Source organism: Lepisosteus oculatus, chromosome 13 (genome assembly GCF_040954835.1).
Source record: "Lepisosteus oculatus isolate fLepOcu1 chromosome 13, fLepOcu1.hap2, whole genome shotgun sequence".
Lineage (NCBI taxonomy): Eukaryota > Metazoa > Chordata > Actinopteri > Semionotiformes > Lepisosteidae > Lepisosteus > Lepisosteus oculatus.
In genome coordinates this window covers 16,774,815-16,802,179 of record NC_090708.1, presented here as the reverse complement: position 1 = coordinate 16,802,179, position 27,365 = coordinate 16,774,815, and the positions used below count along the sequence as shown (strand labels likewise).

At 53.9% G+C, this 27,365-nt stretch overlaps 1 protein-coding gene across 7 annotated transcripts; it reads left to right on the top strand.

The window, feature by feature from the left end:
* Positions 1 to 307: 307 nt before the first annotated feature.
* Positions 308 to 27,365, top strand: LOC102688116 (segment polarity protein dishevelled homolog DVL-3). Of its 7 annotated transcripts, none has more exons than XM_069197310.1 (16): positions 309 to 839; positions 13,538 to 13,607; positions 15,599 to 15,720; positions 17,180 to 17,286; positions 17,594 to 17,729; positions 18,461 to 18,554; positions 18,754 to 18,823; positions 18,913 to 19,052; positions 19,330 to 19,406; positions 19,602 to 19,669; positions 19,850 to 19,885; positions 20,419 to 20,568; positions 22,395 to 22,526; positions 23,721 to 23,888; positions 24,063 to 24,278; positions 24,716 to 27,365. In XM_069197310.1, exons 1-16 carry the CDS (start codon positions 679 to 681, stop codon positions 25,153 to 25,155), a joined length of 2,187 nt encoding a protein of 728 aa, XP_069053411.1. In that variant the 5' UTR covers positions 309 to 678; the 3' UTR covers positions 25,156 to 27,365. The 7 variants fall into 7 exon arrangements, with proteins under 7 accessions (XP_069053415.1, XP_069053411.1, XP_069053410.1 ...); XM_069197309.1 differs by having other exon boundaries at positions 19,602 to 19,699; XM_069197313.1 differs by lacking the exon at positions 309 to 839 and adding an exon at positions 1,013 to 1,232 and having other exon boundaries at positions 19,602 to 19,699.

The following is a 27,365-nucleotide window of genomic DNA, read 5'->3' as shown; positions in this document are numbered from 1 at the left end:
CTCAACTCCTCCTCGTCTATTCTGTCATCAGAATAAGCCGTGGCCTGGACACTAGCCGACACGCGCACTGAACGGAGCGCCCTCCGTATCTGATCCAGCCTGACCCCGATGCAGGTCCGACGCAGACGCTCATGCAGAAGCTTGAATTGAGGAAGGATGGGAAATTGTATTGTTCCGCGGATTAGTCCGCCTAGCGACGCTGGGGGGCGCTGATCGACCAGTGTGCATTTCCATTGATTTTTTCTCCATTCTTTTTCCCCTCCTCCTGCAGAGGGAGTATCCTGGAATAACGAGAGAAAGACGGACAGCTGCTACTGGGAGAGAAAAGGGGGGGGGGGACGAGTGAGAGAGAAAGGGATCGGAGAGCACGGATCTGGAGATCCCGTATAAACAGGAGGTTTGGAAAGAAGGAAAACTTTTTCTGTATTTTTTTTTAATTCGGAGAAAAGAAGAGGGGATTGAACCAGAAGGGATTGGTTTATTCTCGCACCGGAGCTGTTGCGTTTGTTTTCTGGGTTTGTGTGTGGGGGCAAGACGCCGCCGCGGTCTCTCCGGCTTGCCGAGCCAGAGGATTAGAGCTCGCCGGTCGGTGTTCGGGGGGGACCCGGGGAAGCGCAGCGGAGAGCCGGCGGCCCCCGGGCTGGATGCGCCTGGCCTGCCCCTCCCCAGCGGCTCGCTATGGGGGAGACCAAGATCATCTACCACATCGACGACCAGGAGACCCCGTACCTGGTCAAGCTGCCCATCCCCGCCGACAGGGTCACTTTGGCAGACTTCAAAAATGTCCTCAATAAACCCAGCTACAAGTTTTTCTTCAAATCTATGGACGACGATTTTGGGTAAGGCGGCAGGACACCTGCACGGTTTGTTTTGTTGTTGTTAATTGTTTCAGTTCTGGGTGACAATTGTCCGTGTTATTGTTTTTTTTTCCTCCTTTATTTTTCTTTGCAAGCCAACTACTTCTGCTCTTGCCCGTCCCCTCACCCCCTCCTCTTCCAACCCCCTCCGCCGCCTGCTGCCGCTCCCGGCTCCCCTCTCCGGTGTGCGGGGAGAGAGTGACCCCCGGTCCCGGAGCTGGAGCTGGGGAGGGAGGGAAGGGAAGATGGGAGCGCTTGGACACTCGGTGCTTGGTGCGGTTTGCAGAAAGGATTTTAAAAAATGTCGCGGAAGCCAGATTTTTTTTTTTCCATATCGACAGCGTCCATTTTGGAAATGGAGGAGTCCTATATAAGGTTATTGCCTGCGCTGGCGGGGGGGTGAACGCAGGAGAGCGCCTGGATAGGGGGAGTGAGCAGCTCTCTGTGTGGCCGGAGCCTGGGATTCAGTTACAGGCTCTGGAAGGGGGTTTGGTTCTGGCGGGGGTGGGGGGTTGCAGGACCGAGGTCAGACGGAGCTGGTGGTGCATTTTTGGTGGAAAATAAAGTCCAACAAGAATCGGGGGAGTGAGCGAAAGAGAGAGATGGTGGGAAGGTCCTACACGAAAGAAATCCCAACAATCTCGCCACAAGTTCAGTAGGGGGCCGGTGACATCACCTTCAATCTTAAATCAGAAAGCAGACGGGAAGGATTTGTTTTAAATGCAACAACAGTCCTTTCACATAACTACAGCCCGAGTACCTTTTTAATTTGAGTGCAGGAAGGTTTTTGTTTCAGCATTATGCGCGATTATCGATTCCATTTCTTGCTCTTGCACCCTAACATGTTAAAAAGGAGGGGAATTTTACTACCCCAAGCGCTTGCCGCTTGCCGCTTGCCGTGCGTTTTGTGCGGCGTCTCTCTGCACTCGGGAGTGAAAATGGCGGATACGAGTGTGGAGAGGTGGGGGTGGCTGGTACTGCTTTTGACGGACGGGACTCTTTTGTTGTGAAAAGAAAAGAACGAGGAAAAAAAAATCTTTTGTCCCCCATTAGTTTCTCACACACGGAGCCGCTCTCTCCTCCCTCTCTCGGGGGCCTTGGCCTGCGTTTGGTGCGCGGCGCAGCTTCTCTGCCCGGCGAGGTCGGGCTGCCTCGCCGGCCTGGAATGTGGGTTTTGGGAAAACTGTGAACCCGGAGGAGCCGCAGCTCGCTGTCAGCTCCGCTCCGCTCACCCTCTCTGTCCTTGATCTGCACACATATGAGGCCGGGCTCAGACTGAAACAAAGAGGTGCCTGGCATCTTCGGATGTCTTCCAAACGCAGCGCAGCAGGCACTGAACGCCGAACATCAGCTGTTTGACACATGCAGGGCAGGCCGGGCGGCCGACTCAGAGTTGTTTAGGTGACGTTGTCTCAGTTCCATTGTCTGACCGCTCAGGCTGGCCTGTGCACACAGCTCTCGCTACCTGGCTGACCAGGCCTTTTCCCGCACACCGCTGTTAGCAGGCCTCCTGCATAATCGCAGGGAGAAAGAGAGTGTTAGTATCAAGACGCAGAAGTTTGGTGGGGGGAAAAAGCAGGCCAACTCGGATAGGATTCTGAGTTAGGTGACCGGTAGTCCAGCCAGTGAAGAGCAGCCTTTGTGTTTTTGTTGTTGACTGTCCTGCCCAGTTGGTTAAGAGGGTGTTTAATAAGGCTGGTTGGTGTCAGGGGCTGTGGAGGAGGAGGTCAGGGAAGTGGACCTGCTTTGTGTCTTACTTGAGCTAAACAGGAGGCAAACCAGCACTTTCCTCAAGAGACACTGGTTTATATTAAACCTTAGATCTTTGTAGCTTAATGACTCTATAATTGGCCTAATTGGTCCAAAATGCCCCCGTTTCTGGGTGGATCTGACCTGCTCAACACCAGGCTGTGGGTTTGTGATTTTTCTGGGGTCTGGCAAGAGGCTCTGTGTGGAGCCAATGTTGCCTGTAACCCTGCAGGGCTGTCTCTTTCAAGAGCTGTTCATTTACCGTGGTCTGGTAGGTGCTATCTGGGAGGCTGTTGAGAATCGGTAGTCTGAAAAGCTCCTATCCAGTGTGTTTCCACAGTGAACTTGTGCTCTTGTCTATAGAGTGTTGTTCATGGCCTGTTCCAGCAGACCCACGCCATTGGTCGTACACACTGTTTTTGTTTTAAACGATGAGTAAATGGAGCTAACAGTCACACTGAAGAGAAGCCGGAGCAGCAGCCGGGTTGGGTGGAAAGAGTCCTTTCCTCCGGAGAGCCTGCTGGGAGCCCAAAGGCTTAGGAGTGTACTGTACATGAAAAGCTCGTAAAAAGACGTCTTCAAAGCAGGCCTGTCTGAAAGCTGTGACGATTTTCTGATCCAAATGAGAGAACAGAGCAATTTGTCAGTTGGGTTTTCAGACAGGCCTGTTTCTACAACTCATTCGGATTTTGAGCCTGTTGGGGGGGGGCTGACCTACAGCAGGTCTTGCCAACCGCTTGAGCTGAAAACATTTGTTTCACCGTCCAAATGTGCTCATATCATGGCGATAAGCTCGGAAATCTGTACAGAGTTTGCTTGGACTGCAGCACGTAATGAAATGACTAAGACTGCTGGTTCTCTGTGTATTTTATTTGTACTGGGAGGTCATCAAGAAGCAGCCTGCTGAGATGTTGGTATTGAAGGGCTGCCAGATGACCATGGTAGGGCAGAGAAGAGTCTCTCCAAGTCGCAGTCCTGCGATGGTCTGGGGCTCCCGTGATTTCAGGAGGATCTGTGAAGTCTCTCTCCCCCTCTTTCTCTCTTTAAGAGGCTTAGGCAGTCTGTGCTGCCCTGGTCAGATTTCAAACTCCGGTCACGCACATCACTTTCTCAGACTGTCCTTCTCCAGCCCCGGCTGACAGTCTGGCTTGGGCAACCCAGGTCTGGTGCTAAACCACATCCTTTCTCAGTTGTGGTCTGGGGCAGCTGTGTGTTTTTTTTTCTTTTAGGGTAAGTATGTTTTCAACAACTGCCTTTACAGCAATGGAGAAGCGTTGGTCATGTCTGATCTGGAATTGGACTGTCATGAAGAGTTTTTCAAAGTCATGCCTGTCTGACCTGAAGATCTTATCCAGACTTCTGTCGAGAAGACATAGGGCAATCTATTTTACTTCTGGATCGCATGTTCCAGAAATACCTCTTGTTCAGACTTCAAAATAAATGCTCTTCATTCACATGTCCTCTGTTCCGTTATGGATACAGATGGTGTCCTTTGTCAGTGTCTTTACAAATTGACTATATCGTACAGTATATAATTGAGCAGGGCCGAGTATGCAGACTCCACACATATGGACTCAAGCCCAGAATCTTTAAAGATGCCTCACTAACCACACTGCCACTGTGAAGGCTGCTTGGTCATTTCAAGCTCTGCCAGACTAGAGGTGAGTGGATAGTACCTGTAACCCAGCATGTGCCAAGCCATGCATGCCACACTGATTGACACAGTGCTGCCGCTGTAGGAGTGACGCTATTTCTGACCGCCCAGCCCTTACTGAGGGGTGTGTGGGAGGAAAGCGAACACTTGGCAGTCAGCACCTAGAATATTTCCCCTGATGTTTTTCTTATTCTTAATGTCCCACAGCTCAGAGCAGCAGAGGAAAGCAACATGCTGGAGGACCGCTTCAGCCTTGAATACAATGGCAGGCAAAGAAGTCATTTCTTGCATTTCTGTGGCATTTAAGATCCCAAATCCATTTACATATTTAACAAAGGGACCTACTCTTCCACCACATAAGTAAACTCCAATAAGACTTTTATGCACTGCAGTATTTACTTCTGTTTATGCTCCCTTACAGAAGCAGGTAAACCTTCCCAGAAGTGGTGTTCAGCATGTTGACTCTCGGGTCCTGCACTGGGCTCAGTCAGGCCTGTGAAATGGTCATGCCTGTGGGCAGGGTGTGCCCTGAAGGGTTTAATGAGGGGTCAGATTCTTTGCTTGCTTAATGAAGATCGGTGTCCAAATAACAAGCTTCACGATGTAAAAGAAGCACTAAATGCTAAAAGAATTCAGGCTTTCCAGAACGAAATATCCTGGTGTGAGTGTCGTTCACAAAATGTGTGTACGTGTACAGTTCTTTAGCCTTGGCTCCTGGGCACAGCGCTGACCACAGGCCCATCATGCAACGCTGCTACACGCATCCATCGGAGCAGTGTGCTGTCACACTCTGGACATCAACGGACAGCAGAGCTGTCGCAGTCCGCTGGCCTGTCCCTGGACACAGCGCTGCTTCGCTGAAAAGGAAGCATCTCTGGGTTGTTATCTTCGAAGAGCTTGCATTCGCAACAGATTATGGGAATTAATATTAATTGAGGCTGTTCACAATGCTGAGCTGAACCGTCTAAACAGCTTCTCAATTCTCCTTTGGCATAAAGCAAATGTAAGTGAATTTACATATGTTGGTCAATGCAGGAGGAGGAGAAATATTTTTTTATGTAATTAGAATAATGACCAGTGATGTCCCTGAGACCAGGTGTGGTCAGGAGCCAGATGCTGTGGCTCTAGAATACCGAACTCTGTGGCCCCTGTGAACTCTGGCTTCTCGAAGTGAAATTTCCCAGCTGGGCTGCAGGCTTGGATGCAGGGGTGGATTAAGCCACTGAAGTCGGTAATTCATCCAATTAAGTAATTAAGAGCTCGGAAAACCAAAGAGCCTCAGGCTACTCTGCACCAGGCCCCAATTAAATAATATAGAAATAATTAGGAAGGATCCTTTTCCTTTAATCAGGCTTTCAACTTCCATGTGCTGAGCTGCTCTGTGGCAGATCGGGAGCTGGAGGAACGCAGAGGGACAGTGCCAGAGCTCAGAGTAGTGAGGACTGCCAGTCTAACTGCTCCACGCTGCTGCCAGCGTCAAGCACTGCTCAAGTGTTTTGTCATTGACGCGTTCGGGGGAATTTCAACTAAAACTGAGCTTTTTTTTTTAGAAGGACTGTTTGCTCAACTGACTTGCTTTTAGTGTGTCCTTGAACGTAGTAACACAGAAGTTAAACGGCTCTTTAGCCAACGAGAGCTCGTGGCTCGTGTACCATCCTGGCAGAGCCGGGAGAGATCCCAGTCCCTCTTCCTCTGTGCGGTGGCCTGGCAGCCGACTCGGAGGTGGAAAATTCTCCGGGTCGAGGAGGAAATTGGCTTTTAATGAGTCCGAGTCCTTGAGTTCTGCTGCTGACCCCTCCTGGGGTCAATCTCCCTTTGCCTCCCGGTGAACCTGCAAAGTGAACCCCCGCGTCTGCAACTCCCTGATCTTGTTAGCCTGTAATCCGACACCTCCTCTTAATCACCCGGCAGAGGGAGGAGGGTACGGGGGGGGATTATGGGATGAGATGCCAGGGACTGGAACGAAAAGGTCTGGCTTTGCTTCTTCTGTGACGGGTTCCCTTTCAGATCTTTTCCCCTCTCTTTCCTCTCCTGGTGCCTGTGGCTGTTGGAGCGGTGAGGTCTGGCCTGTCAGCTGGTCGTGGTGTTGCTGCCATCGTCTAGGAAACAGCTGGGAGAGACTCGCTGTGGCAGGAAGCTCAAGGCAACCTGAGCGCCCACAACCTCCCCCGTGTGCTCCCGGCAGGACTGCCTGCGTCCGCCCGGCCTTCTCGCCCTGCTTCCTCACGCTCTCCCTCTCGGAGCGGAAGGGAATTATGGGAACTGCGGTACCTGTGCTGGTTGGCATCCGTGCCCTGTGTGGGGGCGGCTCGGAATTTTCTCCGGTTGTTTGGCGACACCTCCTCGGCAGGTTCACACTAGTGAATATTCCAGCCTTGGTGGATTTCCAGCCTCCGCTGCTGACGGGACAGGGGGGAGCGTTCTGGAATTTGACCGCCGGCAGGTCCCACCTCAGCTGCGGCTCTTTTCTCCGGCGTCCTGGGGCCGAGGGGGTAGTGAGGCAGGCCTGTGCCGTGTTCGACACTCTTCCCGCAGCAGGCTTGCAGGGGAAGACGGGAACTCCTGGGAGACGAGCAGGAAGCCCTCGCAGGGAAAATGAATTGCCGTTGTGTAGCGCTTCTCATGGCAGAGGAACCCCAAGTGTTTTACATCTTCCCACTCTTAAATACTGCGGCCCCCGGGGTCTTCTCCAGTTTGAGTGTGGGAGCTGGCGGTAGGTCAGGTTGTTCAGGCCCAGCAGGGACTTAAGTCAGGACATTGGGGTGTCCACACCTACACCCCTCTGTCTGTGAACAGTGCCAAGGGATCCTTTCGTGACCATGTAGTCTGGACCTCAGTTTGGTCCATCTCAGATGTCTGTCTCATCTGGAGGACTGCACCTCCTACAGCCCAGTGTCCCCAGTGACTTTCTGGGGCATTGGGGTGGGGAGCTCTGGTTCAGAGGCAAGAGCACTGACTGCTGGTCCACCAACACCACTCACTGCGTTAACTTGGCGTTCTACTGAGCCAGAGAACCCTGATGAACCTCTGCTGAGATCAGGCTTCAGGGTGCTATTGGCACCTTGGCGGCATATTTAAAATCTGAAAAACGCCCAGACTGCTTCGAGTTTGCTTGTATTGTTATTTGGCTGGCAGAGAAAGCAGTGAATAACGGTAGGGAGCTGGTGGAAGGCGATGAGTGCGGCGATGCAGGAGTGTGAGGGGCTGTGTAACCGGAGCTGGTCACCGGTGGAGTTGAGGTACTGGAGGATCCGCACTAAAATGTGGTTTTGCTTTCGGCCTCTGAATCAGGGATGTAAAAAAAAAAGAGGCTGACCTACTTTCTGCTCCTTCTCTTCTCCGCTTTCATCTGCCTGACGCGAGCCAGCGTGTTAGTGAGAGACCTGCGGGCTGCTCCTGTGACGAGCTGCACCCACACCTCCATCCCTGCGTCCTCGCTCGTCTGTCCCGAGGGCCGGCGCGCCCCGTCCCTCTTTCGGCGGCCATGTTGGGTTCTCTGTGCTGCGCCTCTTATCCAGTCCTGCTCTGAGTGAAGTGTTGGCGATCAATTCTCCGGTGCCTGTGAGCACGCCTGACCCTCTTTGTTGTGACGGTTCTGTGTTGGAAGTCGACAGGGAGTGTTTGGGCTCACTGGTCAAGCAGAACCTCTGCTGAGAGAGAGAGAGAGGACTGGGGGAGCCTGCCTCTTCTCCGAAGGTCAGCCTTGCTGGGCCCTGTGTGGGGGTCCAGGGGGCGTTTGTTCCCATTGCCCTTCAGTTCAGCGGGTCAGCCCCAAGATTCCCACCTCTCCCGGGGGCAGGACAGACCCACGGCTGTTGTCTGTCCTCCTTTGTAAATCGCCCCCCTGGTGGTAGGAGCTGCCTTGCCAGTCCTTCAGGTGTCACCCTGACAGCGTGCCCCGGAAGTGGATGGTGAGAGGGGAAGTGCTGATGAAGAAGAGAGGGGTCCAGGGGGAGTGCTGGGATACTGGCACAGCAGTGCCTGGTGGTGGCGCTAACGGAGCAGGGGAGGTTAGCACAGCACTATACCTGCCCAGAAGGGGCAAAGGGTAGGCTTATAAGGGCATCTAGAGCAGTGTATAAGGGGGGGGTGGTGGAAGCAATCCTGAGTGTAGCCACCTGCCCTAGCCTGAGGAGTGCGCAGACAGGGCAGCCCTGAAGGGGAGGCACTTGGGTAGTGCCTTGTGTCTAGACACCGGGGGGGGTGTAAAATGTCTGCCTGCGCTAGCCCTGAGGATGTCGGTATGGGCTGCTTGTGAAGTCAGCCGGGGTGTTGTGAAAACCGTGTGGCGCAGAGCAGTGGAACACCTTCTTCTGAACCCCAGCAGCAGCAGGATCGAGTAGAAAAGTGGTAAAAAAAAAAACGAAAGGTGTTGTCAGTACTGGACCCTTGCAGCAGAACCGTTTCTGTAATGTGACGATCTGAGTGGCTGCAGTGCGGTGCTAGTCTGAAGGTGGCAGTGTTAACGAGCTGTCTTGGGGGTGGGGGGGGGTAACTTGATTCCCCAGCGAGAGGGTGATGGAGACGGAGATGATGGTGAGCCCCTAATTAACACGCTTGCGCAGAACAAGAACCAGAAGGAGCTCCAGTACACTCGCTCTCCTAGCACTGTGGCGTACTGAGGGGGTAGTTGTCTGGGAGAGGGTAGGCAATGGGGCAGTAGTCTTTGCGTGGAGGGGCAGCCGAGAGAAGTGGTTGTCTCCATGCCAAGAGGGAGGGCAGACGAGAGGGGGTCGTCCCCCTCTCAGGGAAAGAGTTATCAAGGCATTTGGCTGCTCTATATGTAAGAAAAACGTGTCTACCTGGCCCTGTAGAGGGACTGAAGAAAAAAACTGGTGCCCTGGTGACCTGCTTATAACAGCAGGTCCTCTTTGTGATATTTAGGCACAGGAAGGTCAGACTCCCATTGCACATCAGTCTGATCCACTCCAGGTTTTACTCTGGGCCAATCTGCAACCTGTATGGATCAAGTAAAAAGGAAGTCTATTTAGTTTATTTTTTCTTTTGTGCATCTGTGCAGATTTATTCAAAATTGGCTTCCAAGCTCCAAATCTGCACCTGGCATTAGCTTGTTTACAAGAGCTCTGCAGCTGCTAAAGCTTGGAGCGGCTCAGACTGCTGCACAGCAGGAGTCTGGTGTGTTTCCATGCAGCGAGCCTGCTCTGGGCCGTTTCCTTCCAGCGTGTGGGCCGAGCCCCTTCTCCGCCAGCTGTTTCTCTCGTTGGGTTTCCAGCGGGATGGGGGTAGACCCCCTCTCTCTTCCTTCAGTCGGGCCAGGTCTCGTGCAACCAGCCCTCCTCTGCCCTGCAGCTGAATCAGCCCGTGGCGCGGAGCCACGCTGTGCCGCGGCAGCGCGCCCGAGGCAGAGGGATCACGCATCGCCTGAGCCGAGCCCCGGCCCAGGCCCTTCAGCTAGCCGGTGGCGTCGGCGTGCCGGGGTGCTGAGGCAGCTGTTCCTCCGCGGTGGGGCTCGGACAGCCCGGGCACACACCCAGCGGCGTGACCAGGATACAGATCCAGTTTCACGAGGTAGAACCGGCCAGGAAAAGGAATAATAACTTATGTCCTGCAAGGCTGCTTGAAAGAACTGGGCGCCGAGTGGAATTCCAGGCGTGCGCTGTCGGCCAGTTTCAGTCAACGGGGTTGACCAGCCCTCTCTTTGGAGCACAGGGGGGCGTCCTGTGTACCCGCAGGTCATCAGTACCCGTTGGGGGCAGGGGTGGGTGCGGGCGCTCCCCTGTGGTCAGCTGGGCACTTTTGCCCTCTGTCTCGGTTAATAGAGCTCGTCTCGGGTGCCGCCAGCACAGGGGGAGCAGAGCTCAGCTTTCCCGCTCCTCGCGAGTCCTGGACGTCGAGCCCTCGTCCCTCCCGGCTCTGTGGAACCTGCCTCCCCAAAGCCTTCAGCCGGGCGCTTCCTGTCCGGAATACCCTTGCGGTTCGTTCATCTAGGAAGCAGGACGCAGTGTTACTGCGAGTCCATCCTGGAGTTTGTTTTTGCGAATGAACTGAGATCGGAGATGCTGGGACCAAGACGTGTCTGGAATCCCCTCCCTCCTCCTCCTCCACCCCTCACGCGCATTCCAGCCACACGTGGAAAACGCATCAGGCGGCAGCTGCCTGCGCTCGGGGCTGTGCGCGTGCAGGTATGCCTATATTTGCTATGACCGGACTGGAGAAGGTGTCCCCTCCAGAGCTACTATATTTGAGAAAGGGGCTCTGTAAGCACTGGGGAAGACTGTTTTTTTTTGGGGGGGGGAGGGAGAAAATCGAATCTTTAATCATCTAAATTGCCAGATCTGTTTCCAGGCAGCTTGGCGTTTCAGTTAGGCGTGATGAGGTGAGGCATGTGAGGGTCCGCAGGCACGTGTGTAGGTATACCAGCGTGTCCTGCTCGGTCGGGAACTGTCCGGTCTGAGTCCAGATCAGATGGAGGGTCTCGACGTGCCTGTGTGCCCGAGGTCACAGCTTAACTGCATTGCTTAGAGACCAGTGGAGATCTAGTAATGTTATATAACCTACCCTGGTATTGACGGGGTCAGGTTCATCCCCCTGATGTGATCCACACCTCTCCTGTCTCCTCCACGGTGGTGAAACCGGTTCTTTTAACACGCCTGCGCTCAGATTCAGCCTCTCTCTCCTGCCTCCTTCCACCAGAGTGCCAGATGCTAACAGCGTGCTTCTCTGCGGAAGGTGCATTATTGATGACTTTATAAATAGTTTTGTTTGTTAATCTCCGCCCGAAATGTGAAGATTTCCCTAAGCCGCGAAGCCACAAAGCCGGTGGTTGAGACTCCCGCCGTGCAGCAGTCCAGTCCAGGTTTTACCGGCTGCAGCACAGGCTCCTGTGGGCTTTCGCACCGTCTTTGAAGTGAGTCCAGGAGGGGGTCTGGGGGCAGTACTGTGGGTACGAGTGTGCTGCTCTGTGGAGCCCCTGTTTGGGAGAGCGGCACCTGCTTGCTTGCGTGAGGTTTGGCAGCCCCCTGGTTGTGGGGTGGGGGGGTTTGGGTGGAAAGATGAAAAAATAAAGGAGCACAGCTGGTAGAAGCTGGAGTAGACCATTGTCCTGTCACCTTGTTTCCTTGGACTCTGTCTCTCTTACCCCCCCACTCCCCCCTCCTGGCGGGGTTCTGTCTCTCTCTCTCGCCCCCCACCCCTGCTGGGGCCCTGTCTATCTCTCTAACCTCCCCCCCTCCCGCTGGAGTCCTGTCTGTCTCTCCCTTACCCCTCCCTGCAGTGTGTGTGCTGGTGGGGAGGGTGGGGCTGGGTGTTTGGTAAATTGCCTGGAAATGGAGCCAGTTGTAGTGTTTAGTTTGGCTGATGACAGTTACTTCTAAGTGCTTTCTTCATATTGTTTATTTACACATGTAACGGCTTGGAAAAGTCTGTTTCTCAGGCCGCTGACGTGCGAGTGAGTTCGCACGTCTCGGTGTGTTGATACAGCAGCGCCCCCGGAGTCCCGGGTCCGAGAGCTCGGGCAGGTGTCGCCCTTCGCCAGGAGAAGGGGCTTCAACGTGAACCCGGGCCGCTACCCTCCACTTCCCTCTGGTTTGAATTGGCAGTGTGTTCAGTTTCTGAGTTGGCTTCGGTGTTCAGGTGTGTGTAACTGACGCGAGTGTTGAGCTGCGTCTGTGTGGCCCGCTGGTCTCTCAGTGTTTGCTCAGTCCGCAGTGGCGCAGGGCGCTGTGTTGACGCACTCGCACTGACGCCATCTTGCTGCTGGCTTCTATAAACATGACCCTGTGGAGGAAATACTCCAAGGACTTATTTTGAATTGAGCCTTTATCACTGGTGTGATAGCCTTGTAGTTTTTGTTCATTGCTTCCTGAATCTTCCTCTGGGCTTTCGATATCATTTCTTATTCTAAAAGGACTGTACTGGGACTGTAGCTCCTATTGTAATGGGATTGTTCTGCAATGGCTTTTGTTGTCTCAAAGCAATATTGATAAAAGTCCCAGAAGCCCTGCAGCTGAAGTTCTTGATCTGAAGACAGGCCTGTGTCTAGCTCTTGGTGAGCTCCACACATTCAAGGGAAGTCAGTGAGCAGAAGTCGAGTTTTCCGGGTTGTTCTGGCTGTATGTAGGCCCATTTGGACTTCTAAAGAGTCCAGAGCCTTCTGTCTGTACCACTGACCTGGGAGTCGGATTTAAACGGGAAAGGAACTGGGACCGGGACACAGGAACCACTCCCAGCCCAAGGGTGGGGGGGTCACCGCGCAGAGGCTGACCTCGGACTGGTGTGCGCACCCTGCTCCACTCTGCTTCCCCACAGAGAGCGTGTCGTGCGTTGTGTTTTTATTGTTCCTCCCCTGACTGCTCTGTGCTGCACAGCTGTCCCTGTAGGCCCGGCTGACGGGCTGCAGCGGGTTTCCATGGGAACGGGGGGTCACGTGGGGTCACCACCTTTTCACGAAGCAGCTGTGAGGGTCGTTAAGAGGGGTGGGGGTGGCGGGGGGGGGTTCTCGGTGTGCGCCTCACTGTTTGCTGTCAAATACTGCTCCGCTGGTCCCGCTTTCAAGTGGCGGGGCCTGTGCGCTTGGGGCTGTGCTGTATTGTTCCCCTGCGCTGCGGCGTGCGTGTGCAGCGGTAACGTGCGTGTGCCGACGCGGGTCGTTAATTTAACCAGAGTCATTTCCAGTAACACAGTGGGTGCTCGGTGGATTTTGCATTTCTCCGCAGGCCCTCCATGAGAAAAAACGAAATTTTCCTTGGATGATTGGGGTGGGGGGGGGGATTTCTTGTAAATGAATTGGCAAAAGATCCCACATAAATAAAAACAAGGAATCCTTTTCAAACCGTTTTTGGTAACAAAATTAACAAGGAAAGCTGGGTGCCTCTTGATCGTTTTTGCCGGGTTGGCGTGTTTGGGAAGAGCTGACAGTGCTGTAAAGATGAGGCAATGGAAGCAAGAAGCTCTTGCCTCCTGGACGGTGATCGAGTCTCTTTGATCCTGGCAAACGCCTGCTTGTTGTGGATCCTGGTGCAGAACCTTTTGCGAACCCCTTCCGTCACGTGACAAGATAGAGCCACCTAGCAAGTCCTTCTGGTGTCCGCCTGGCGCGCGGCGATGTGGAGTTCTTGCGGACCCACTCGGCTTGTGTTCTGTCAACTGCGTCGAGCCCGGCCCCGGCTCGCCATCAGTCAGCCGCGTCCCTCCTGCCAGACCGCAAGTGATGCTCGAGCCTCCTCTCTCTGCGTGAAAACATTTTGGCTCTCCCCACTCCGTGCGGGTGGCTGTGGTGGCTGACCTGACCTGTGCTCTCGCTCTCTCTCTCTTTCAGGGTGGTGAAGGAGGAGATCTCGGATGACAACGCCAAGCTGCCCTGTTTCAACGGCCGGGTTGTGTCCTGGGTGAGTGGCGTGCCCCACCCCCTCCTCTCTGGGGTCCCGTCCGCTCGCAGCGGGGTGACCCTGCAGACCCTCTTCCGCTGCCACTTTGGGGGTGGGGGGTGGGGAGGTTGACGTTTTGAAAAACCCACCTGTCCGGCCCAGCTGAACTGGACACCATGTTTGTTTAATCCTGTCTAAACTATCCTGATGCTTTCACAGCTGCTTCTCAGCACGTGTGAAGGCCGGCGATGGGTGCATCGTGATGCCTCCCCCGTGTTTAATAGCTGCCTGTCTGATAGGTCGGTCATTAGTCTAGAGACAGGCAGCTCCAGACCTCGAGGGGCCCTCTGATCTTACTTAATCAAACTAATTATCTGGATGGGAAGTCAGACACTCTTTTTTTAGCTTTTAATCAGTTGCTAATTGAAAACTGCTTGTAGACCCTGCAGGACTCTGACCCTTGGTCATGGAGTTGCCCCAGAGCAGGGAGCGACCCCTCCCAGAATTCCTTTGTTACAGGTTAACTACAGGTTGGCTGAGGGTGTCAGAGACAATGAAACAGGGTGCACATTCTCTGCTGCATGAAGCTCAGCAGGACATAGAACGTCTAACAGGGTTGTATAAAATGTGGAGGATCAGACTGAGCCAGCAATTTCCTGGATGAGGTACAGAACATCCACGCTCACTTTGAATTTAGTACTTTTTAGTAAAGGGTTGTGGGGGTGTTGTCCAGCCCTGTTGTTGACATGCGCACCCTATATTATTTTAAGAAGCAGATAAGTAGGAGCTTCAGATTAACGAGTTACTGAAAAAGCAAACGAGCTAGATGGGTTACATGGTGAGTCTAATGTCCCCTTTCTCTCTCTTTACTTCTCCCCCAGTGTCATGGCACGGTCTCTGTTTGTCCTGAGCTTAGCGTTTCTGGGTTAATTGCCTGCGAGTGTTTGTCAATTACAGTGCAGCTGGTCCGCATGTCTCTCTCTCGCACACTGGACAGAGGGCCAGGCAGGGGCTGTGGCAGACTGTTGTATGCGTGTGAGAGCACTGGGGGGACTGGGTGCACCTTGAAGGAGAGTGCAGGCCGTGGCGTGTGAACCACAGAAGGCCATTAGACCAGTCGGGGAGCTCCTGCCTTGTTGTTCCAAGGATCTTTTCCGGCTAGTTCTTGCAGGACCCGGGGCAGGAAGACAGAAGTAGTTTCTCTCCTTCCATTTCCTTTCTGAACCATTGTGAAGGGCTGAATTAGGCCAATACCCACTGGTTAAACATACAGAAGAGAAAAGTGAACTAGTGGTTACTCCCACCACTGTACAGCCCTGCTGAGCCTAGAGAAGAGCTCCAACAGCTGGCTGTCTTGAAGCTCTCAGCCCTGAGCCACAGTGCCACCAGCCTCCCTCAGGACAGCACTGCTAAAACCCACAAGCCCCAGCACAAGCCTGACAGCACTACCTTACCCACTGGGACACTCTCAAACACGCATACTAGAGCACTACTGGGGGGTTTCAAAACTGCTGAACATGCCGCCTGACCAGGGCGACGAGCAACCAGGGAGAAGGAGACCCCTGGTGGCCACAATGTGAAATTGCATCGGTCTGTCTGCCAACCAGAGAACTTTTTAACTAGCCTGTCTGCAGAGTGGTCAGAACAGGGGGGGGGGAACCCCCCAGCAGAGCCGCCTGATTGAGTTAGCTAACTGGAGTCACAGGATGCCGATGCCGCTCCCAGAATATCGCAGGCTAATGAGAACATTGAATCTGTGCAGGAAAACAAACAGGCAAATGGCACATTCCTGGGTCAGGGAGGCGGGGAGCTGTGTGTCTGCTCTGCGCAGCTCCTCTCCGTGGGCCGCTGGTGTCCCCCAGGGTGTCTACTGGTGAGCAGGCCGCAGCGCTGGGCTGAACGAGCCGTTAGGAAGGACGGGACAAGCCAGGTGCAGTCGAAGCTCTGGGGCTTCCTGTCCCCCATTTTCTGGATGAGTTAGTCTGATGGTCTTCCTGTCTTTCTGTCCGCAGCTGGTGTCGGCTGATGGGTCACACTCGGATGGGGGCTCGGTCTGTGCCGACAGCCAATCGGACCTTCCCCCTCCGATCGAGAGGACTGGGGGCATCGGAGACTCCAGACCCCCGTCTTTCCAGTGAGTAGTCGTCTGTCCCTCTGTCCGTGTACGTGCTCCGCTTACCTGCGTGTGTGTCTGCAGCAGCCTGGGTTCCCTGCCTTTCTGCACCTGCAGCCCCACTGGTGGAGGGGTGGCAAATGGCTTCTCCAGTGGAGTTCAGGAGAAAACTTGGCAAAGCCAGACTGGTTTCACTAAACTCTGGGTTAGCACACTGGGGATAGACCTGCTCTTACGATCAATACCATCTGATCTCTAATGACTGTGGTTTCACTACTCATCTGAAGGATGCTGTCCCACAGCACAGCGGTCCCCATTCACCATGCTAGGGAGTTCTAGTCTGGAGGGAAGAGCACCACCTACTGGTTCACTAACACACTTACAGAAGCGATCTGGTTTTTATCAGGGGTTGCAACATCCCAGTGCTGGTGGCCCTTGCTTAGATTACGAGGTTCAGATTGCCTGATCTGGATAGGTCTTGGGGGGAAAAATGAGGATTGCCAGCTCTATTCCTCAGGCTCATATTCTGTGCTCTGCTGAGCCCTACATGAGGCAGTGTCTGGAAGCTGACCTGGAGTGTTTCAACCTGTAGTCAGGAGCCTCAGTGGTGAGAATGCTGTCACAAGCGCCGTTTTCCCTGTCTGCTCTTCTGTGGCTATCTGTGTTGCTGGATTTCTGCCTGGCAGCTGGTCGCTGCCTGGTTGGCTGTGGGTTAGACAGATTTGTGAGCCACCTGAGCCGCTGAGGTGGCAGCTGTGCCCTCCTGGCCTCTGTGCGCGGCTACGCGTGTGGTGTTTGTCTCCCTCTAGTGGCAGGCTGTGTCACTGTACAGCAATGACACTCAGACCCCCTGGAGGCTGTAGTTACGAGTGTCCTGGGGACAAACAGCCCCTCCCTACACACACTCCTGGGACACCCTGTCTAGGGCTCTTCACTCAAAACAGGGCACGATGTCAGGACAATACAAAACATCTATGAACTCTGCTGCTCTGTGGCTTTCATTGTGTGCAGCTGCTGCAGAAACATCTCCTTCCACGCTGCTGCAGCAGAGCTGCGTTTCCACGGCTGCACATCTGCAAAGACCATCGGGGAGAATACAGCCCCTGATAGCAGAGGCTCAGAGTTGGGGAAAACCTAGAAAACACCCACAAATATCTCCCGCTGCAGAACAAATCCTGTACATGCTTTCCCGTGCATATGCAGTAAAGATGATGATATTTGTTACTTTTTATGTTTTTGTATGTTCATGTAGAATTGTAGTTGTAGTTTCTGAGGAAAGTGGTTTATTATCCTCCCTCTTGAGGCTTCTGAGCTGAAGGCCGTAACCTTGGTTTCTTTTCCGCACGTCTCTTTATTTCTGTTGTCCGGAAGGTCTGCAGGGAGGTATCCAGCAGGCTGGTGTTCCCGTGTTGGTATGGATACAGTACGTGCGCAGCTGTGGCCCTGATCCCTGTCCTGCTGCTCTTTTGCTCTCTCTCAGTGCGAATGCTGTGGGCAGTCAGGACAATCTGGACAATGAGACGGAGACCGAGTCGGTGGTGTCCCTGCGGAAGGAGAGGCCCCGGCGGAGAGATGGGCACGATCACGGTAACCGAAGTGCTCTGTTCCGCCCTCCAGCCCACGATCGCCAGCGTCCAGCCAGTTCACTGCATTATCCAGCACTGTACATAACAACATACCAGATTCACACACCTGTTACTGCTGGCCTGTACTGGGACTGTAGCCCCTTCTGTAACGGGACTGGTCTCCTGTACTGGGACTGTAGCCCCTTCTGTAACGGGACTGGTCTCCTCTACTGGGACTGTAGCCCCTTCTGTAACGGGACTGGTCTCCTCTACTGGGACTGTAGATCACTCAGTAGTATGAGCTTTGCATTGTCTGTCGCCCCCTGCAGGGCCACGGGTGAACGGGCACACGCGGCCGGAGAGGCGGCAGGAGCTGGGCGGGTACGAGAGCTCCTCCACGCTGATGAGCAGTGAACTGGAGACCACCAGCTTCTTCGACTCTGAGGAAGACGACTCGGCCAGCCGGTAAGGCGTCCGCGCGCCCGGTGCCCCCTGCTGCTCTGCCCTGGTGACACAGCCCAGGGCTGGGAGTGCAGGGCCTTCCATCGCTGCTGGCCGGGGAGTGGGGTTCCCCGGGGGCGTGGGTCAGTTATTCTTGCTGTAGGCGAGTGGGTTTGCTGTGACGGTCGGTGTTATCGGGGAGAGCTCGAGTGTGCCCTTGCTCTGGGGCTGGCGGTAGGAGCTGGAGGAGATCGCTTGAGCGCGTGTCTCCCGGAGTCAGGTGCAGCGTCTTCCTCTCTCCTGCGCCGGGCACAAGGGTCCCGAAGCTGGTTCACAGGCGGATCATTCCTTTTCTTTGAGTAGATTTAAACCTGCACGCGTGCATTCTGTGCAATGCTGGTTGTGAAGAATATTCTCGCAACTGGGATTGGTTTGAGGACAAAGGGACCAAAGGGGAGCCTTGCGGTACCCCTCGTGGTGCTGTGCTGTTTCCTGTTTGTTGACCAGCTCTCCATCCATGCATCTGCATTACTTTGGATTCCTGTGGCTTTTCAATTGTCCCCCTGGCTGCATTGTTACTGTGGTGCGAAGTCTTATAGCAGTTCGCTGCTAATTTACTGTAATTCAATTTTTGGTGTAGTTCCCTCCTGATTAACCTAAAACGCTCACATGCTGAGTTCTCATTTGCACAATTAGTGATGTCATAGCGTTGAGTGACGTCATGCCATTGATGTCACCTTTGACTGCCTCCCCAGGTTCAGCAGCTCCACAGAGCAGAGTAGCTCCTCACGGCTCATGAGACGACACCGCCGCCGGCGCCGGAAACCCAAGGCACCACGCATGGAGAGGGTAGGAAAGCCGGATACATGGGCAAGGACTTGGGGGAAAATGCTTTGATGAACTGACGAACAGAGACTCAGACATGTGTTCAGATGCTGTGATGGAGGGTGTGTCTGTTGTCAGGTGGTCAGATATTCAGACACATTCTGGGTGAGAAACTCAAAAATGAAATTTGATTTCCTCTCGCCCTCTCTCTCCCCCCCTCCAGTCCTCCTCGTTCAGCAGTATCACGGACTCCACCATGTCTCTCAACATCATCACTGTCACTTTAAACATGGGTGAGTACATTACACACATCCGTCTGCTGGTTGGTATTTCGTATTTTGCTTACCAGGCGGACCTGTCTGAGCTCTCTCTCTGTCTGCAGAGAAATACAATTTCCTGGGCATCAGCATTGTGGGCCAGAGTAACGAGCGTGGAGATGGGGGCATCTACATCGGCTCCATCATGAAGGGGGGCGCTGTGGCGGCGGATGGGAGGATAGAGCCAGGAGACATGCTGTTGCAGGTGAGGGCCAGGGGCTGGGATATAGAGCTGGAGTGTGGGCAGGACTCCATGGCGGGTGAGAGAGTGTGGGTGGGGCTCCAAGGTGGGTGTGTCTTAAAGGGAGGGGTGGGGTTTCTACGACTGTACTGTAAGGGTAGAGGAGGGGCTTTGAGGGAGTGGGTGTGGCCTAAATGCAAGTGAGACTGGATGCGTGCGAGAGACAGGTCAGGCGGGGGAGCTGAGAGTCGAGTGAAGGTCATTTGGTGATGATATATGTATTTATCTTTGTGCCTTCCAGGTGAACGATATCAACTTCGAGAACATGAGTAACGATGATGCAGTGAGAGTGCTGCGGGAGATCGTGCACAAACCAGGGTGAGATCACCACACTGACACCCACACCCAGACATGCACACTCGGGGTGAGGCTGGCACAGCCAGGAGTCTTGATTATTCTGTGGTTTGTTCTGTGGCGAGTGACGGTTCGAATGGCCCCGGTCTATGTGTGAGTGAAGGAGGTGTCAGGCCTCGGTTCTGGCCCTCTGTCACTTTCCGTGCTGTCTGTTCACAGACCCATCACTCTGACTGTGGCCAAGTGCTGGGACCCCAATCCAAGAGGCTGCTTCACCCTGCCCAGGAGTGAGTGCAAGACACCCTCGCCTTTAACACGTATGGCACACACAACGCCCACACGTGAACACACGCTCATGTGGTGTGTGATTGTGGCTGGAGCTGGGATGATTGTGATGAGTGTGTGTGTGTTGGGGACTGTGGGAGGCCCTCACTGGGCAGTGCTGACGGATCTTTCCCCCCCCACAGTGGTCGGCTATGTGGTGTACTGCTCCCCCCACACAGGTACCCCGCTGCCTCCTGTGCTTCCTGCACTGCTTGGCTGCACCACAGGGATCTAGTCTGGAATCTAGTGATATTAATCAACTGAGATCTAGTCTGACCGAGCTGCTATACTTGGTGCTCTCAGGATCTTCTGAGCAATACAGATCGACCCGTTTGGTTTCTAGGTCGGGAGTGGCTGAGCTGACGCGTTTTTGCTCACTACTCGTGTAATAGTGTTGTGTTGATGTGATTGTGGTGCTGCTTGGGTAGTCAGAAAATCTGACCAAGGCTGCCAGTTTGTGTTTGGCCATGCATCTGCATGCGTTTTCAGGAAGACACAAGCTTCTGTATCTGTGCAGGTAGACTGTGGAGGTCTTTAGGCACCTGCTTGTGTGGTGGGTGTGCAGTGCACCTTGCTCCTTCCCCAGCCCAAGAAATGTCAGATCACTGGCTCTGTGTGCCCCAGTGAAATCAGTATCCGTCTCCCTTGACCTTCTGTCTGCCTCTACCGGCCTCTGCGTCCCTCCAACGGGTCTCCCTCACCCTCTCCTCAGGCGAGCCGATCCGGCCCATAGACCCCGCAGCCTGGGTGTCCCACACGGCGGCGATGACGGGGGGTTACCCGGTGTACGGTATGAGCCCTTCCATGAGCACCATCACCTCCACCAGCTCCTCCATCACCAGCTCCATCCCAGAGACCGAGCGTAAGTGTCGTGGCGTCCCTGCGCTGCCTGGCTCCCCGCGGCCGAGAGAGCGCCGCGCTTCTGTCCCCCATCGAGGGGCTCGCTCGCCCCTCACACTTCCACTCCGACACCCTCTTGTTCACTTACCAGCAGACCTGGTAAGACTTGTTAACACACTCGTTCACCCGCCAACCCTGATTCAAAAACACACCTTCATACACTCCGCCACTGGCTGACTAACTCAGGAGCAGGGAACTGCAACACTGGTTTTCTATTCCAGGGTTAGAAGGAATCGGCATTGAATGCATTTCAAACCACAGTAGAAGTATAATCTGTATAGTAACTTGTACAGACCTCCAATTTATATCCCAAAACAGGCATGATTTCCAGGTCTGCGCAGTGCCATGTTCTGCAATTCAGAATGGGACAACTAAACCTGCAGTGACATGATGTGGCCCAGTGACATCGTAAACAAGCAGGCTTGTGAAGCTGTCTCTTCTAATCCAATAGAAATATCACTCTCGATTTTGAGACAAGTACAACTTACTTGTTCCAGCGCGATCTGCATGCAGAGTTAACATTTCTGCGGTGAAATGTCTGCTGCACAACCTGTACTTAATCACTCGCATATCGCATTACATATCGCTGAGAAACTGGGACTGCAGTTTCCCTTTAGCACACCTGGTAACAATTGTACACTCCGTTAATTGCAGGTAGTGATTCATTAACACTCCTTCTCCCTGTTAAAACACTCGATCGCACCATTAATTGCGGACACTGATACATTAACACACATTCGCCCAGCTACACTTGACAACTCTGTTAATTGCGCCCGCTGACACGTAGACCCGCTCTCCTGTCCGTGCCGGGTTTCTGTGCTGCTTCCTGTTGCCCTGCTGTCACCGTGACCTGCTGTGCCCCTCATACCCTCCATCCCCCTTCGCAGCATGAGAAGGGTTTCTGTGGACAGGGGGCCGTCTGCCCATCTAGCTCATTGAGCGCACTGGCCTGATAACAGCCAGGTTACTGATCACAGAAAATCACCGAGATCATTTGAATAATGGATGGATGAATCGGATTTCAACAGTTTCAGGTCAGTCTGTTCCTGCTGCCTGCAATGCTGTGCAAAAACAGGCCTCCTGATTTGTCTCAAACACCTCTGCCCCCCAGCCCCCACAAGTGATCTCTGGTCATTTTCACAGATCCCGGCCATTCTAGTGGCTGATGCCTCATTTCTGGGGCAGTTTTTCAGTTGGCCAGCTGACCTGGCCAGTCTGGCTGGGGTGCTGTCCAGCACGTCGGCCTGCCTCTTCTCAGCGCTGTCTGGCCAAGGCGTTTTGTACCATGCTTGGCCACCGTAAAATGTTGCGGAAATGTGAGATCACCAAGACTTATGTCTTTCACTAGTAAATGTCAGCTAAGGATTAAAGTTGCCCTGATTCATCTTGGGAAGTCCTATATTTATCTGAGTGATGCTGCTTTTGAGAAAGGGTGTCCGGTTATCCCTGTAGTCAAGACAACAGTAGAAGGTTTGACAACCCTCCCCCCCCCAACTCTGCATGCTTGGCCACAAGGGTTGAATCCTTCATCAAGAAGAGCTTCATGCTGCACTGGGGCTGAGTGTGGTTAGTCATTCACATTATAACATTGTTTCTACTCATCCACAACTGCTTGCTACAACTTGCTACTGACCATCCTGGCAGTGTTCTTTGTGTTGGAGCCCTTACTGAACATCCCTATAAGATGTACAACTGACTGGAAGCTGCAGCACAGTGCGGTGCTGGGGGACAGTGCTCCAGTCTCACGGTACCCACGAGCCCGTCTGACCCCTGTCCCCCGTCCCGCAGGCTTCGACGATTTCCACCTGTCCATCCACAGCGACATGGCCACTGTTGCCAAGGCGATGGCCTCTCCCGAGTCCGGCCTGGAGGTGCGAGACAGGATGTGGCTGAAGATCACCATCCCCAACGCCTTCATAGGTACTTGTCGTCTCTCTTTCGCTTTGCTTCCCCTCCGTCTCTGTGACTCTCCCTTCCCTGGGAGTGCTGCCAGGTCGGTGGGGTCAGCCCACGGTATCCTCCCTTGTGGCACAATAGCGCCCCCCTCAGCCGGCATCGCCAGTGGGCAGTGCTTCGGTTCTCCCCATGAGTGCTGAAGGAGCTACACTCACGGGTTCCCTCATGGGAGCACCGCTCGGAGAGCCCCGGCCAGAGAGGACGACTGGCCCGGCCCAGGGTGGAGCCACGTCTGACGAGCTCTTCTTTTTAACTTCTCCGTGTAAGATGTGCATACGGGGTTTCTTGGGTTTTTTTCCTCCGCCATCATTTCGGTTTAATTTACAGTAACACTTCAGAACTAGAGCAGGGTCTTGAAGTCTTGCAAATTTAACATGGTGAATTTGATAACTGCTGATTCGTTCTGGCCGACGGGGTCTGCTATCGAAGAAGAGCAGAGAGGGGTGAAACCGAGCTGAAGGCTGTTAAGCTCAACTAAACAATGGGCGGCGCAGTAGACTAGCAAGATGAATCTCGCTAGTGTGTGAGCATCTCTCTGCCGTCTTCCCCAGTTCCCACTATCCAGCATCCTTTCTTAACAGGGTCTTGATTTTATATGGTAACGAACGTTCCAGGTTCTGTGTCTGCAGTCTGGGGAGATGACTTTACAGGCTTCCTGATCGTTTTAGTGCCCTTTTAATTACAGCGGGGCGTGTTGATCACACAGGCAGAGAGAGAAGTGTGGGCTGGAGGCAGAGGAGGGATTCACGTTGTTAATTTTAGCTGATTTCCGCAAGTTTTGCGATTTACTCCTGCTTTTACCTGATCAGCGTTACTTAAATTAACTTAAAGCCGATGCATTAATACTTTATCTTATAAGGGAAGGGTACTTGTGTCTTTTAACCATGCATACTATACACCATAGTACATTATGTGATGGTAGAGGGGTGGACTTGTGTAATGGGACATTTTATTCAGGTTAACCAGTACTTGCTTAACCTTCCTGAGTGTAAATTAAGAGAATGTTACCCTTTCCATTATATAAGTGTCATTCGCAATATCTGTCCACTTTTCAGACGTCCGAGGAAGTATTTCTCTTGAGTCCTGGTGCTGAGATAAACAAAGAAGGCCCCCTAGGTTAGATACCCCCTAAGTCATTCGTCCCGTCTCTCTTTCCAGGCTCCGATGTGGTAGACTGGCTCTATCACCATGTGGAGGGTTTCACAGACCGACGGGAGGCGAGGAAATACGCCAGCAACCTGCTGAAGGCCGGCTACATCCGGCACACCGTCAACAAGATCACCTTCTCCGAGCAGTGCTACTACATCTTCGGGGATCTGTGTGGCAGTGAGTCTCCCCCTCCCTCTCTCTGTCCTCGTCTTCCCTCTCCCTACTTGTGCCTGCACTCCTCTCGAAGAGGCCACTCTTAATTCTGTTGGTTTTCAGTGAGCCAGTGAGTAACGCCCTCCTCTCCCTCTCGCTGTCTTCTCCGTCTCCCCCCCGCCCCTTCCTCTTTCACAGACATGGCCAATCTCTCTCTCCACGACCACGATGGTTCCAGTGGGGCGTCGGACCAGGACACCCTGGCCCCCCTGCCCCATCCCGGGGCAGCCCCGTGGCCCCTGGCCTTCCCTTACCAGTACCCCGTCCCCCATCCCTACAACCCTCACCCCCTGCATGACCCAGCCTTCAGCTATGGGGGCGGAGGGGGTAGCGCCGGCTCCCAGCACAGCGAAGGTGAGTGCTCCGCAGGCACACGGATGCTGCTGGATAGACGGAGCCACAGACATGCGGGTGCACTGAGACACTAAGTGTGCAGTTATTGTGCAGACCAAAGGTCACTAGCTGGGCTGGAGACATTTTTCAGGGCACACACCCTTTTGCTATGTGCACACTGCACACACTCACACATACGTGCACACTGCACACCCTCGTGCTCTGTGCATGCATGCACGCACACACATACACCCTCGTGCTCACGCACTCTCACGTGCACGCATGCACACATACACCCTCGTGCTCACGCACTCTCACGTGCACGCATGCACACACACACATACACCCTCATGCTCTGTGCACACTGCACACCCTCATGTTCTCTGCAGGCCGTGCGCACCGCAGCTCTGTCACGTGCCGCCGCTCACGTCTTGCCTGTCCTGTGCTGTTGTCCGCAGGGAGTCGCAGCAGCGGCTCTAACCGCAGTGGCAGTGAGCAGCGCCGCAAGGAGAAGGAGGGGGCGGGGCCGGCGAAGGCAGGCGGGGCCAGCGAGCCCAAGTCGGGAGGCAGCGGGAGCGAGTCAGATCACACCACGCGCAGCACGACAGTCCGGCGGGAGAGGGCGCCCAGCGAGCGCTCGGCGGCGCCCCCCAGTGAGCACAGCGTGCGCAGCGGCCACAGCCTGCGCAGTTCGCACAGCCATGCCTACGGCCCCCCTGGCCTGCCGCCCCCGCCCTTCCCCCAGCCCCCCATGGGCCTGATGGGATCTTCCGCCGCTCCCCCTGGCGCCCCACCCAGCCGCGACCTGGGCTCCGTGCCGCCCGAGCTGACCGCCAGCCGCCAGTCCTTCCGCATGGCCATGGGCAACCCCAGCGAGTTCTTCGTCGACGTCATGTGACCGCACGCCGTCCAAACAGTCCAAACAGCAGCGGACTGCTGCGCTAGGGGAGAGTGTGGGGGGTTGTTAATTAGTTAACGAGACGAGGAAAGGTTTTCTCTCCTTCCTCTTCCTCCTCCCCTCCAGGCACGCCGGCGCCAGCTCGTTTCTTCAGTGAAGAAGGTAGGCGCTGGCTTTCTTGACGCCTGCCGGTCGGTTCTGCCTTAACGCATTAACTGAGGCCTCAAGTGCTCATGGGAAGGGGGAGAGGAAGGAACTCGAACCTGAAACCGCTTGCTTGCTGTTTTCTGTTGTTGGAGACAGGGCTCCAACAACACCATTGCTCTGCTTATAGGTCCCACGTTTCCGGGGGCTGCAGGAACTGATCATTCCGTTATTCCGTTGTTGGGATAGTGTTTTTGGGAGGGGGTAGGAATAACTCTGACACCCTGGAGGAGCAGTTGCCCGCCTCTGTAGTGAAACTGATTTGCCTGGTCAAGACAGAGGAGGACTGTGTTTTAAACTGCCCTTGTTGTTCCTCATTAAATGAAAAACCGGTTTGAATTAAGATGGTAATGTTCACTTGATTTGTTGGATTGTAAGAACCCAGCAGCTGATCAATGGCCCGACTCTTCGTGGCGCTCGAATCATCACTTCCTGCAGCTCTGGGCTCCTCTCCGGTCCGGATTTCCCTTCTCTTTCAGAATGAACTGAACCAGTAGCTGCAGGACCCTGAGGAGGAGGAGAACTGTCCCCCCCCACTGCTTCCCTCATGGTCTCGTACTGTCTGGATGAACTAACTGCGTAACAAACAAAAACAAAGTACACTAACGCAGAGACTGAGAGAAGGTGTTTTTACTTTGGTTTTCATTATTGAAGGGGAGAAAGAGAGAGTCATAGATGGACATGGGTCTTAAGATGGGGTGCGGGGGATCCCAGAATTTTTTTCTGACAGGCTAACCACCTGGCAAGCGGAGAGTTTGTGTTTTTTCCATGAAAGGGGGTGCAGCGTTTTCACCTGAACGATTTGCCCTGATTGGGTTACTGAAGAGCCAGGGTCTCTGCTGTTACTCCTTGAAAACTCTAGGGCTTTGTTTTTTTTCACCCCAGATCTGTTACTCTCATTAACCTGTTGCGTTAAGTGGACAGAATTAGTATGAGCTTTTGGCCCCTGGACGACGATTTCTGGTTTGGGGTAGTCTGAAAATAGTGGTATCGAGTTCAGTTTTCTGTATCCAGGTACAATTTCAAAAAAATTGGTGGTCAGGTGCTCTTTCCAGTCCTCTCGCTCTCCGATTTGTATTTTTCCCCTGGATCGCTGAATCTCAGTCCCAGGTGTTCTCTTGCTGCCCGGCACCAGCAGAGACACCCCATTGCGGCGGCTGCCATGGGAACGGCGGTGCACGGGTTCCGGGCGTCATCAGTCGAGCAGGTGATGGATGTTCCGGGGTGACCGCGGCGGCCTGCAGGTCAGCGTGGGGGCGGCTGGAGCTCCCGTCGGGAGCACACGCCCTCAGCGCCTCGCAGCGGTTCGCCGGCGATTGATTCTCGCTTTCGATTGTGCCGCGTTCCCTTCGCGCCTGCTTCGACCCGGTGGTATGGTTTCTGAGCTGTAAGCACAAGAATCTGCGACGAACCTAGCCGCCTCTCTGTACCCTCCTTGAGCTGCTGATGCCGTTCAGCCTTATTCGCCATTTCGGCTCGGAGCGGACGGGCGACGCTGAGCGCTGGTCCCTGCGCCAGCTGGACTCCTGGTTTCGCCCAGGGCGGGCTGCCTCTCCATTTGAATCGGATTGTCCCTTTCTTAAATAATAGGAGACGTTCCTACAACCTCTTCCCTGCGGAAGGCAGCGCAGTGTGTCCAAATCGTTTCCTCACGGCTGGGATCCAGGATCCTTGTTAAGCGGCGTCTGTGCTTGAGGTCCGATGCTGGGGGGAAAAAAGACCCTGTCTGAGGGTCTCTTTCTCTCCTTTACATTTCAGCGTTTTTTTATTTTTCTCTTTTCTAACGTTAACACCCTGTATACTTTACAAGGCTTAATGTTTCATTGTAACTTTGTAAACTTATTTTCATTTTTAATTTTTTTTTCCTCCGAGTACCTTTATACCTACAGTTTTTAATTAGCAACTGATAATGTATAGTGATGAACGGTTCAGTTTCATACACGCTGTACTGTACGCGGTTTTATGAAAAATTGTTTTTATTTATAAACATAGTTTTATTGCCTAAA

Excerpts from the sequence above, each read along its gene's own strand:
- LOC102688116 (XM_069197309.1), top strand. The coding sequence starts at position 679 with ATGGGGGAGACCAAGATCATCTACCACATCGACGACCAGGAGACCCCG. Across the intron at positions 840-13,537 it reads TCTATGGACGACGATTTTGG|GGTGGTGAAGGAGGAGATCT; the intron begins GTAAGGCGGCAG and ends TCTCTCTTTCAG. Across the intron at positions 19,053-19,329 it reads CAGGAGACATGCTGTTGCAG|GTGAACGATATCAACTTCGA; the intron begins GTGAGGGCCAGG and ends TGTGCCTTCCAG.